General features: G+C 41.4%; 1 protein-coding gene across 9 annotated transcripts in view; it reads right to left on the bottom strand.

The window, feature by feature from the left end:
- Positions 1–13,844, bottom strand: part of PPFIA1 (PTPRF interacting protein alpha 1) — a 78,416-nt gene that overhangs the window by 35,930 nt on the left and 28,642 nt on the right. For all 9 annotated transcript variants that reach the window (XM_067557510.1, XM_067557515.1, XM_067557512.1 and 6 more), the window contains 7 exons: positions 9,408–9,572; positions 6,699–6,773; positions 6,061–6,162; positions 5,608–5,829; positions 4,030–4,176; positions 1,867–2,001; positions 499–582 (listed from right to left, as the gene is read on the bottom strand). In XM_067557510.1, the coding sequence (XP_067413611.1) occupies positions 499–582; positions 1,867–2,001; positions 4,030–4,176; positions 5,608–5,829; positions 6,061–6,162; positions 6,699–6,773; positions 9,408–9,572 (930 nt within the window). The remainder of the gene's footprint in view (positions 1–498; positions 583–1,866; positions 2,002–4,029; positions 4,177–5,607; positions 5,830–6,060; positions 6,163–6,698; positions 6,774–9,407; positions 9,573–13,844) is intronic.

Below are 13,844 nucleotides of genomic sequence, written 5' to 3'. Positions count from 1 at the left end.
TATCAATGAAAGACTTTTCTCAAAGGTTAAGAATTAATCCAGATATCTTGATCATCCGAAGGCCTTCAGGGATACCTGAAACCTTCAGATAATCAGAAGTACTAGATTCGCAGGCTTCCAAGTTTGAGCTTATGGTCTCATGACTGAGTATATTTCAAAGCTTGCAGAGCCAACTCCTCCAAGGCCAGCTGATTCAGTAAGTCTACAGAAGATTTTTTTGTGAGATGGAAGATTAAATTAAAATGAAGTGTATAGGTACTTTTAAACATTGTATTTCAAATTTCAGCTGGAACCTCAAAGCTCACCATTAAGTTCACTAGCTTTAATTAAGAGCAACAACACATGAACACCTTAAGTTCCCCAACCACACGTCAACTTTTAGCACCACATTAGAGGTGGGACAGAGAAGAGCAGCCCAACTCAACCATGGGCTACTAAGCAAGGGATCAGTCTTACTTTTCAGCTTGGTTTCTATCCCAAAATATATTTTTGTAATACCCTTTGTAATTCCTGATTCTTTTCCTCCAGTTGTGCTTCCATCTGTCTTAACCGTTCTTCAATGTTGCCATGTCTCTCCTCAGCCTGTCAATTTGAAAACAAATTAGAATTAGTACTTGTCTTTAAGAATGTACTGGAAAAACTGATGCACTAGCAACAAGCATAACATGCTTTTGTGTGCAAACTGCCATTTTTGTCCATATGCAGTGCAAAACAGCTTACTACCAGAACCTAATGAGGATTCCTGTGTTAAATGATGAGCAATTAATCCTCTCTCACCAGAATTTCATGGTTTAACCATTGCTGACAACTGACTTCTCACCAGGAAAATTTATATTCATACCTCCAACAATGCAATAAATTTATAAATGCAGTCACAGGATTTCCTCTCTACCATCATCCCCATTTGCCTGTGTTAGTAATCACGAAAAGCAGAAAGCAGCAAGCAGAAACAAAGACCAATGTACAAATTCTACCTTCCTAAGTTTGGAGGCAAGTTCCCACAGCTTAACCTCTTTAGCAGCAGAGTTCCCAGAAGACTAAGGGTCAAACTACAAAGCCAATAAAGGGATAGGAAAGATAACGGAAAAACGAAAACAAAATTTTAAAGGCACTTGAGAAGTCCATTTATAGCTACTATACATACTATCACTTCATGCTATAAGCCGCTATTTCACCAGTAGCCATTTACGGACATATAATGTAAACTGAAATTTGACTACCCACTACTTAAAAGCCTCAGCTCAGGCTTGGCCTACACCTAAAAGTTAGGACAACAGCTATACTGCTCAGGGTTATGACAAGTTCACATCCTTGAGCATCACAGCTATGTCCACCTAACCCTGAGTGTAAATGCAGCTAGGTCAACCGAGGAATTCTTCTGTTAACCTACATACTGCTGCTCAGGGAGATGAATTACCTACAGTGTTGGAAAAACCCCTTCTGTCACTGTAGGAAGCATCTATATGACTGCACTACAGTGGCATAACAGCAGTGCTGTTTGTATTAAATGACTCCCTGCACATTCCTTCTGGACTGTTCTTCCTAAAGCAGTTATACACAGTAACAAAAACAGTAATACAAAGAGCAAAGGGAAAGGAAACACTTCACAATGAACACACAAAGCTGATATAAGAGCTGCTAAATCAAAGTCCGAATAATAAAAATACAGAAAGAGGAAGTAATTAGAATTTAAATATTTTGAACAAATGCTAGGAGAATGAATACACAGAAAGCACAGAATATAGAAAACATTTTACTGAGTCTGTTGGGGGAAAAAAACAGTGAAACAAGACGGAGTACAGAAGTGTTATAGTTAGAATAACCACAGAAAAGACTCTCTCACAATGTAATGAACTATTGTCCCACCTTTGAAAGTGCTGCAACTCTCTGTGCCAGTTCAGCCTCCACCTCAGGCAAAGTTTCAGCTTTTCTCAAAGTCTGCTGCAACTTTTGCTCAGCCAGTTCCAGTCGTTCTTGTAACTGTCGGTTCTTATCTTCGCTCTAAAGATTGAGAATGCAACAGTCACTATTTACTGCTAAAATGATAACTATTTGTTCCTTTATCAAATACTGGAGTGGAGAGACAGACAGCTACCTTTATTAGGCCTATGGAAAACAAATTTTCCAGCATTGGTTTTACCTTCCAAACTCCAGAAGGAGAAAAGTACTTTCCCAAACTAACTTTAAAAATTAAGTTTGTCACATAAAAGTGCTGTTTCACTGCACTAGAAACTGAATTCCTTGATAAACACACGCTCAGCATGTAAACTATCATGGAGGCATTGTTAATGACTTCAATGTTAAGGTTATGTGGAAGTTTACAGTGATAGTGGAGATCAAATTGCTTTGCTATTTACATAAAATTATGTATATGAGCAGTAAACTTAACACACAGTTTTCTGACAAAATTAAAAGTAAACATGTTCAGTATTTTAGAAGTTAGGGTTAAAAATGACCTAGTTCTGTTCTGTTCTCTCTAGTTAACAAGTGACTGGCTAACCATTCAAAGTTTAAATTAATTTAGTTGTACACAAAAATCTCAGGCATAAATCAGTTTTCTTTTTTCAATAAAAAGAAGAAAGAAAGTAATGAGCATTATTTGATGCAACTGTTTCTGTTTAAGCCAAAGGAAATAAATGGATAAAATTTATTCAAAAACAGACACAATTCCCATCAAAGATAGGAACACTACAAAGCTTAAGCGCTTCACTACTTGTTCTGTATTCAAGCCCCTGTTCCCTACCTACTTTCTCAATCCCCAAGCAGACCACTTTCCTTCATTCTCTTCCAGATAGCCCCACTTACCTAACTGCTTCGCTTCCCTCCTAGACCCCTGGCTAGAGCCATCAGCCAGCTGCTCATCCTACTGTGCTCTCTCTCTGCTAAGGTTCAAAAGGAGTCCTGGTCTGATGGACTAAGCAGATCTGTGGGAGGCACTGGACAGGTTTAGAGGCATGGATGCATAGAGGCAGCAAGGATGAAAAGTTCATAGGGGCTGTACAGCAGAAACAAGTGATGCAGACTAGTCATTGTGGGGAGACAGGAAAAGGAAGAAACAGCAAAGCAGTAGGATTAATCAGTGGGGGTTGAAAAGTGGTGCTGGGAAGGGGTGGGAAGTAGGGCTCTCCCCTTTTACTTCTACCCCACTTCCTAGTCCTGTTAAATGTTCAAACATTTATAAAAAGTGGAGCTCAAGGCTACACCACAAGCCATAGAGTCCAAGGGCATGAAGCTGCAGTACTGGGAGTACATGATGAGGAGGTATAGAAAGGGATCAAGCATGGGGTGGTCCTGAGAACCAGTAGAGGCAGAGATGGAGGTGAACAAGTATAGGAGCTTAGATGGGGGTTGACAAAGAAGGGGGAAATCATAGGTGAAGTTTGAACATTATACTCTCCACTAATTCCAACACAGCTATAATTCACATATGTGCAAAGATATTCAAGAGGACAGCACCAGTGTGGTGTGCCTCCCTCAGATGTGTCAAGAGCAGTCTTCTCTGCTGTAAGATTTATATGCCAAATTGTTGTTATATGCCAAATTATTTTGTTGCTAATTAACGAAACAGGGAATTCCCACACAAAAAGCTAAATTAGTTAAGAATACTTAACTATATTTCTTTTCAACACAACCCCTAGAGAAAATCTCCAGTCAGAATTACAACACGTAAGTGAACGTTAACACCTTTTCACTACCAATCATATCTAGAAACACAAACTCCTCACCTCTACAACAAATTATCTTTTCATTTCCAGCATAAAATTGTCCATACCAAGCACACCTAATTCTTCAAAGAAACACAATCTAAAATACAACCTTAACTCTGACCTCAGATTTTCATAGGTAACCATAGCACACTGGACTTATTTTTAAAGGATGGCTGCTGGTAAGATATCTTAATCTTCTTCAGATTGAAAGTAAGTGTCTTAAGCACACATTGGGTGCTAGTATAGTTTAAATATCACCATCTTCATTAGCAATATATTAAACATAATTTTCTTTATTTTTTTTAATAATTAAAATTACTACCTGTCGGTGCATGGAGTCTTTATTAGCAATTTCATTTTCAAGTTTATCATTGAGGTCATGCACAGATGTAGCTTCACGCTGTGCAGCGAGGTAGCGTTTTTCAAGAGTTGTAATTCTCTCTTCCATGTCTTCCTTTTGGGCCATGGCCTATGTTATGAGAAACATTTGTCAGAATAAAAGAAATTACATTTAGTCACTAAATATATTAAATTACTTATAATCAGGGCTAAACAGTGTCAAATATACTTTATCATTCTTATAGCAGACTCAGTAGGTAGAAGGTGCTACAATATTTACCTAGGAATATTGTTATTAAATTACTAATTCACTTTAAAAATCACACAAATGACTAGCATGGAGTCAAGTAATTAAAGAATGCTTAATTGTTATTTACCTCAGAATCATTACAATATTACAGTAGTTTTGATTATAGTGTGTTGGACTAAACTTCTTCACTTTTTTTTTTTTTTTAAACTTGGGTGCCTTAATTTCAGCTCTTAAACTCATATTAAGCTATTAAGTAAAAAAGTATCCTATTTTCAAAAGGTTTTATGTACTCCTAAAGCCTACCAAATTCTAGGTGAGCTGCAGAAACTCAGTGCCTTTAAAACCAGGATCTCTATACCAGGTTCCTACATATGGATTTAAGAGCCTAACTATAGTCACCCAAGCTTGAATATTTGGCTTTAGGCTTTGAAGTCTTTTCCAGATTGTCCATTTTTGTGCAGTGTACAGCACTGCTTACATTTCCAGAATAAAATTTCTTTTAAAAGAATGTTGATTGTTATCTCCCAGCTTCTTTTAAGTACATATTAAATTGCCTTTAAAACAGTGACGTTCCATATTTAAAAGAAACTTTGAGGATTATGTTCGGTACATTGAACATAATCCTAGAAAAAGTGAAGTGTTATATGCTGCAGATATTAGGCATTTTAAAAATAATTTGTTATAGTTATCGTGGGAAAAAAAGAATGGACAAAAGTTATGGTATCTTAATTTTGCTCTTATTCCTACGGTAGCCTTGTCCTTAGAACATTACTGATCCAGCAATGTTTATCATGTTTATGTATTCATGAATTTTTGGTAGCACATCCATTCTGAAGCAGGCATGGATAAAATCCACCCCATTTCTTATCCTGGGGATAACTACACATATGCAACACCAAATTTTCCTTGATCTAACTCCAGTTCCTACCTGATAATTAGCAGGATACATTTCTTCCAGCCCAGAAGGCAGAATGTAGGACACCTACATGACTGTCCATGTTTCTACTAATCAGTTAGTAACCATCACTTTAGCAATTAACAGACACAAATTTGAGGATACACAATTGAACAATAAACTTCAAGAAAATCAGACTCTGGAATGAGTTAAGCAGTTAGACCCAGATCCACAAAAGGCAATAAGGTGCCTAAATCCAGGTGGTGAGTTCCTGTTTGTGGATTGTTAAGAAGAGATGGCATCTCCTTGAAGTCCAGACTTAAGCACCAATCGCCTTGAGAGGGAAAGGGCTTAGCACACCCACCTAGCAGCTGGCTTAAGTGGGACTACCGAGGCTTTCATAGTTCATTCCTCACCTCTCGTACATCTCTTTGCAACTTTGTATTCATTTCTTCAGATTTTATTAAATCTTTTCTAGCTGTGTCAAGATCTTCTTCCAGCTCTGTTACTCTGCTAGACAGAGCAGTGAGACGTTCCTTCATTTGGCCTTGCTCCTTGGTCTGCTTGTCTATGATTTCTTGGAGTTCTAGAACTTTAGCGAGGTCTTCATCATGGCTTGAAGAACCATCAGAAGATCTCTATTACATTTAAAAAACAAACAGACTTAAGTTTCCACACTAACAGACCTTGTAAATATACTACAGTGCTTCAATATAACGAAGCTAGTTACGGTTAGTTTGTGTAGCTTATCCAATAATAAAGTTGTGATAATTACCTTTTGCTTTAATTATATACTTAATCAAGACAGGACAAATACTGCAACTCATACATGACAAAAAAAATCCATCAGTGTTAACAAAAAATCTTACCTTTCCATTTATGCTTGGCGTGTTTTCCTGATCACGATTTATATCCAGTACCCCATCAGTTAGTGTTCTTTTCTGATTGTTTTGCTCTTTCAAAATCATTAACTAAAAACAAAAGTAAAAAAAAAAAAATAGTAGTACACTTGCACATTTCATTGTATCTTTCACTTATCACATAAGCAATAGCTAACTAAGCAATGACCTCACTTTGAAGCAGATGAACAAGCATGTAGTAATGAATTTTACTGATTTAATATTTAGAAGATTATGAATGCTTTAAAAAGCAAAGACTGTAGTATGGATGCATGGGCAAGATATAGTATAGGCAGCTAAAAACCTATTCCATAACTGCTATGCTACTGACATCGGTCTTAAACCAGAAAAAAATTCTGTCTGTGAGACAGCAGAATTATCAGCTTACATGTATAGTTTCTATACAGACTTCTATCAACCAGAACTAAGGTGAAATCAAACTCATCCAATTAGGGCTAACTAAAAACAAAAATCTAGAAGTGAAAGAAAATAACTTTAAGAATCATCTGTATATACACTAATATTTGGAAGAATATTGAGTTGATGATATGAACTAAATTCTTCCACACAAACATCCCACAAAATTTTATTTTAAAATAGGGACCTACCTCTTTATGCGTAGTACCTAGTTCTTCTTCCAATAAACTACATCTTTCAAGTGCTACTCGTAATCTTTCCCTTACCTGAAAAATAAAGTCATCAATAACAATCTTATAGCTATGTTAGCACGAAGCAACTGTGAACACAAGACTGAAGTTTTAAGTTCCTAGAACTACGGCTTCCCATTTCAATATGCTTAATTGGTCCATCCGTGTCAATGACTTACACCATCAAATTCTGAAGTCTTAACATGCATCACAGAAGGAATCTTCTAAAAAACTGACTGAGCTCTTAAGATCAATCATTGACTGACACTTTACCGAACAAAGAGACAGAACTTCTCCACTGAAAGGTGAACTCCATTTGCGGCCACCTTTTAAAACTAAATTCTGTGTATTTAAAACATACCTAACCTTTGTAAGAAACATTCAAACACCTGCAATGTTTGTATTATCTAAGGAAAAGTTAGTGATTTCAATTTATAGAATTCGCAAGCTCATAAGAAATAAGCGTTTTATTAGATACAAAAGTTAGGAATCAAACTGCCAGTTGGGAGTGGGGTTTACCTTAAGCTGCACCCATTTGCACAGCTGAGCCCTATGGTAGCAGGCCCAAAGCACAGGTAAACTGAGGGGCTCCAGCACTCTCCTTTAACCAGCTTTAACCTGTGTAACAAATACAGGATGGGTGGGGATAGGGAGGAGCTTCTCCCCTGTCCCTCCCTTTCTTTCCCTACTTCACCATCTTCCCCTCTTTTTTTCTTTTCTTCTATTATACACATATACAGTCATTGTAAGGGAAAGGATGTGTGGAATAGGGAAAGGAAGAGTGGGGTGAAAATACAAAAGGGAGGCAGTGATGAATGAACAGCATGTGCAGATAAAGGGGTAGAATGAATTTTCTACATTAAGAAAATGTACACAAGTGTAACACCAGTGGAAATAAGCTCCTCAAGGAGGCTTTTATTCTCTAAGTCTTCCCCAGATGCAGAATAACTCTACCCCTCCCCCCACCAGCCCCGAGCAGCCACCATCCTATCTTCCCTGCTCCTGCACTTGAAGCAGCAACACACAAACTCCAACCCAACAGAGCCTACAGAAAGGCATAACTTCACCACTGTTTTTGCTTTTGCTGTTTAGGGCACTGACTGAACTGGCAATTATCACCTCCTCACTGACTCACTCACCAGTTCATTTAACTGTTTGCATTCTCACTTTGATCGACCTTGCCTAGTCCTAGTGTAATTGCTCACCTTAAACACACACACACACACACCACTCACTACAGTGCTACTAATTTCCCTCATTTAACTACTTACATACTCAAGTATCTAAACTGTTCCTTAAGCATTCGATTATTTATATAATTTTGCACTAATGATTAGGAACAGAGACAGTACAATTCAGTCGATTCCTTGTATCCGACACTGCACTGTTGATTATTGACGCCACTCTCCCTTTTTGCTCTCATCTCTAACTTTACTATTTCTCTGCATCGCATTTGTTTTCCTTTTTCTCTCCCTTCCCCCACTTTATCTCCCTTTCCATTCTACTCTCTCCCTATGTTGCTCCTATCAGCTTTTCACTCTTCTCTTCTTCCTGCTGCATTCTACCACCTCCTCACTCCTACACACCCAAATCATACCTCCACTTCCTCTTTTGCCTCCTTCTGTTTGCATCTGGTAACATCCACCCTAACTTCGTCTCTTTCCTCCTCTATCACCCTCTCCCATCATCACCACCTCCCCTAGGCCCTCCCTCAGCAACCTCCCTTCCACCCTTTTTCTCCAGTCCGAATGGAATACCCAAACACTTTTTTAAAAAAAAAGTCACCGCCATCCACAATTGTTTCATCTCCCTTACTCCTTGCTCTCTCATTCCTAATTTCCTCCTCCAACACCAACAAACGCCAGCTTACCTGCCCTCCCTTAAATTCATTCAAACTCCTGCTGCAAAAACAGTCTTCCTGGTTTGTTGCTTCAACCACAAAACCATTTTGTTTGTATTTTTTCACTGTCTTCCCTTTCCCATAGCATCAAGTACAAACTACATTTTCATTTTTAATGTCCTTTGTGGCCTTAGATTAGACTGAGCTGTTGATCACTATTTTATCTCCACCAGTGATGCGCCAGCCTTGATTGCCTGTGTCAAATTTTTCAGCACACGTTTTTGTTTTCTTCCATTCTATTTCTTTTTTATGGGAACAGCACCTTGCAACCACCACATGGCCACACTACACTATTCTCCTTAAAACTCACCTATGCCATGATGACTATAAAACACTTAACAATGGTTAGACAGCTGGTATGCTGTGACTGCTGCTTATTTCTCTAACTGCAAATGTCAGCAGTGTTACCCTACGCTCCCACTGTCTTTTTTTTTTTTTTTTGCAACCACCTGTTGCCCATGGTTTTCTACTTTGTGTGTACAGTACCTAGTCGTCAATGACTCCCTTTATGTGTTACTGCAAAACCCCTAATGTACATATGTTGCACAAGCACAAAGCGGGGCTTACACTAATGCAGCTTAGACTGGTATGTTACTATATTAAATTGCACTGGTTTTACTTCAGTACAGCACATGTACATTAGGAGTTTGTACTGATGTAAGTCCATCTGTGTAGTTACACCACTATACATTTTCTTAAAGCAGAAATGGCATCGTAAGAGAACCTAGCAGGGGGAAAGAGGGAAAATATTAGTTGGCACACTTCATTACCTTTTCATCAAGGGCTTTGTGATGTTCAAATAGTGATTTTAGTGCTTTAAGAACTTCAACTTCACTAGACACTCCTGCTGGAGACTGAGCCTGTCTCTTTACTACAGTCATTCTAAGAGACCGCTCATGTCTGGAGACTAGACATTCCAAATGTTCTAATAATAGCTGAAATAAAAACAAAAAAGTAAATGAGGAACAAGCTTTTTATTTCTGTTTTGAACATCTGACTAGAATGATTTTACTTTCTAAAATATTAAGTTTGAGTTTAGAATTTTAAACCCAGGAGTCAAAGTCTTAGGGATGTAAAATATCATTTAACAAAACAACTGTTTAAACTATTAAAATATCTGTTAAACATTTAACTGATATAATATTTTACATCCCTAAGGAGTCACAGGGGGGCACCCAGAGGCTGGATGGGGACATCCCGCTGCTCCTCCATGCCTTGGCCTCTCCGATCGCCCTAGAGCAGGCCCTCCAGAGCCAGGGCACCACTGCCCCCCAGCCTGCAGGAGGGAGCAATTAGGCAGGTCCACAACCTGCCCACCCTCTGTCGTGCTCCTGGCCCTGTCCCAGGACTGGGGACACCCCCCATGCCTGCCCGACTCCCCAGACCTTTCAGCTGGGTGCACCTCAGTGGTTGCCGCCTGACTCACTGCTGCTCAAGCTGCTGCTGGTGTCAAACCCCTAAGCCACTAGGGCTCTCCTCTCCTCTGCACATGCGTAAGTGCATGTCCCAGCCTCCCCAATCATCCCTTCCTGCAACACCCTGTCCCCACTCACCCCACTCCCCCATGTGAACAGTCCCCCCATCTCCCTCCACATGCAGCGAATGGTTAAATGGTTACTGCAATTTATAAACGGTATGACTAATACTTACCAGTTAATTGTTTGATATTTTACATTCCTAAATTCAATGGTAAATATATTGGGTTTTTTGCCTTTAACATTTCATCCATACACGGAACATGAATAAAGCCCTACTTAACTTGCAATATTGCAGAAACTGTGGATTCCACAATATTGAGCTTCCACCAAAATTTTGACAGCAGGATCCCCGGTCCCGCTCTCAGCCCCGGGTTGCCGACACACAGGGCCTCTGCCCTCAGCCACGGGCGGGCAGCCAATAGCAGAAAATCACAGAAAAGTAACAATGAACTTTATTACCACAAATAATAAGGTCCACTATTATTTTTCTGACAATCATCCCACAATTCAAGTAGGGCAAACATGATAAAGGCATAGATTTGTAAAACAAATGAACAACATACTCCTACCTCCCAGTGATCTCTTTGTACAAAGTTCATAAAATGGAAGACCTGCACCATGGACCACCATTCACCCTTTTACCCAGCATTATTCTCCAGACCAAGTATCTAGCTAAGATGTCAGGTTTTTCAGAGATTCATTTTAATCCTTGTTTACATAAGACTTCTCATATCCTTGCCTGTTTCAAGTCTGGGAACTGCTTTCTAATCACTAGGAGTGGGTTGTACGCAGGAAATACGTGAAGAAATTGTTGGGGAGCAACCACTTGAACTATGGTTCTGGGAGTCGTCTGTCTGAACCTCTATGACCTGAAATTCTATTCCACTACTTCAGAGTCTTATGCTAATTCTAAATCCATTATAACAGTGGTTCTCAACCCGCAGGCCACTTGAGGCCACATAAGCATACAGCTGTGGCGCCGCTTGTGTGCTAAAAGAAATTCAAAGTTTGCGACTCCCGGGTACCAGCAGGGGTGGGGCCAGCTGAGGGGGACTCTACGAAATACTGTGGGAGTGCTCCCTGCCATCAGGGAAGGGGAAAAAGCCCCCCTGTGGCGGAGGAGGAGGTATACAAGTCGAAAAGGGACCCTGGCAGTGTCCAGCAGGCGTAGTTTGCACATGGGGGGGGGACGACAACGACATTGCCCTCCCCCCCCCCAATTTCTCTGAGTGCTGAGCAATGCTTGCTCTGCTCAGCCTGGGCAGGGAGGGGCTCTGTCCTTCCCATACAGAATCACAGACGATTAGGGTTGGAAGGGTCCTCAGGAGGTCATCTAGTCCAACCCCCTGCTCAAAGCAGTACCAACCCCAAATAAATCATCCTAGTCAGGGCTTTGTCAAGCCACAAATAATGGAGATTCCACCACCTCCCTAGGTATCCCATTCCAGTGCTTCACCACCTTCCTAGTGAAAAAGTTTTCCCAATATCCAACCTAGACCTCTGTCATCTGCCACAACTGAGAACAGCCTAGGCTCTATCCTCCCTGGAACCCCCTTTCAGGTACTTAAAGAGTGCTATAAAATCCCCCTCATTCTTCTCTTTTGCAGACTAAACAAGCCTAGTTCCCACAGCCTCTCCTCGTAAATCACGTGCTCCAGCCCCCTAATCATTTTATTGCCCTCTGTTAGGATGTGGACAAATTGGAGAAAGTCTTTCTGTAGTTGAGGGGAGAGGGGGGCAAAACTGGACACAATACTCCAAATGTGGCCTCACCAGTGCTAAATAGAGGGGAATAATCACTTCCCTCGATCTGCTGGTAATGTTCCTACTAATGCAGCCCAATATGATGATAGCCTTCTTGGCAACCCCTGGGGCATTCTGCTTGTTACTGGCTGCCAACCAGACATCAAGCCATTGATCACTACCCATTGAGCCCAATGATCTAGCCAGCTTTCTGTCCATTTTGTAGTCCATTCATCCAACTCACATTTCTTTAACTTGCTGATAAGAATACCGTGGGACTGAGGTGAGGTTGACTAGTCTGTAGTTCCCTGGATCCTCCTCCTTCCCGTTTTTGAAGATGGACACTATATTTGCCTTTTTCCAATCATCCAGGACCTCCCCCAACCGCCACGAGTTTTCAAAGATAATGGCCAATGGCTCTGCAATCACATCAGCTAACTCCCTCAGCACCCTCGGATACATTGCATCTGGCTCCATGGACTTGTGCATGTCCAACCTTTCTAAATAGTTCTGAACCTGTTATTTCAGCACAGGGGCTGCTAACCTCCTCCCCATTCTGTGCTTCCCAGTGCAGTAGTCTGGGAACTGACCTTGTTTGTGAAGACGGAGGCAAATAAAGCACTGAATACTTCAGTTTTTTCCACATCATCTGTCACTAGGTTGCCTCCCCCATTCTATAAGGGGCCCACCCTTTCCCTGACCTTCTTCTTGTTGCTAACATACCTGTATAAACCCTTCTTGTTACCCTTCATGTTCCTTGCTAGCTGCAACTCCAATTGTGCTTTGGCCTTCCTGATTTCACTCCTGCATGCTCGAGCAGTATTTTTATACTCCTCCCTGGTCATCTGACCAAGCTTCCACTTCTTGTAAGCTTCCTTTTTGTGTTTAAGCACCAGCTCACTGGGTCCCTCTACCTGGCTGTGGCTGCAGCTCCAGGACACTACATGTCATCATCCTCTTCTACGTGCGCTAGGTCCTGTTTCTGAACAACGCTGAGTGCCCGTGGGGGAATGAAGGGTTAGGGGAGAGGAAAAGACAGTGGGGAAGGAAGAGGGATGGGATAGGGCAGGGAGAAGAGAAGGTGATGGGGGAACATGAAAGGCGACAGTGCGGAGAGATAAAAGGAGATGGGGTGGGGAGAGGAGAGGAAGGGATGGGGGAGTGGGATGGGGCAGGAGACAGTGAGGACAGGAAAGAGGATTGGTCAGGGAGAGACAGGGGAGGGGGGGAGAGGCAGGGGAAAGTGAAGGGGATGACAGAGTGCCACTGCCAGGGGAAGCACTGTCTCCTCGCTTCCTTGGCATCCGTGCCAGAGGCATTTAGAGGGGGATGCCACAGCTATGTGCAATCTCTGGGGGAACGAACATGCTTCAAGCTGCAGCACATCCTGGGCTGCCTGCAGCAGACAGTGCCCGCCTGCCCGTCCCCTGCTGGCCATGTCCGGACTTGGAGCTCACAGGCACAGCAGCAGGCTGCCTTGTAAGTCCCATCTCTGGGGTGAAAGCTGGTGCAGGATGGGAATTTGTCCTGTGAGGGCTTCCCAGCTAGGATCCCCCATGACTCAGTGCCCCTGCCCCTGCCTACCTGGGAGTAGGCATCAAGGGACATGTGCCCGACTGGGCAGCCACTGCAGGCAAGGTGATAAATATATTGCATGGATATGTTATGTGGGCCGCAGAGAGCTGAATATGTGGCCCACAATGCTAAATAGGTTGAGAACCATGGCATTATAATGACGGAACCCTGTGGCAGTCAGAGCTGCAGTCTTATCTGCTGTTGGGTGGAACATACACAGGGTGCATGCACAGCCCTGGCAGACACTGCTATACAGACGCTTCCTCATATGATGCACAATTGCACCAGCAGTGAGAACTCACATGGACAATACTTAAAGAACTTACAAATTTTTATCTTTGAGTTGCAACTTGGTGTATAAGAGCATGATACACAGTATGAAATACAATTTTCTATTTAGTTATATTTTCC

Source organism: Emydura macquarii, unplaced genomic scaffold (assembly GCF_026122565.2).
Source record: "Emydura macquarii macquarii isolate MOO-44397 ecotype Brisbane River unplaced genomic scaffold, CSIRO-AGI_Emac_v2 contig_1876, whole genome shotgun sequence".
Lineage (NCBI taxonomy): Eukaryota > Metazoa > Chordata > Testudines > Chelidae > Emydura > Emydura macquarii.
Note: the sequence above shows the minus strand (reverse complement) of the source record. Positions and strands in the feature narration are given on the sequence as shown.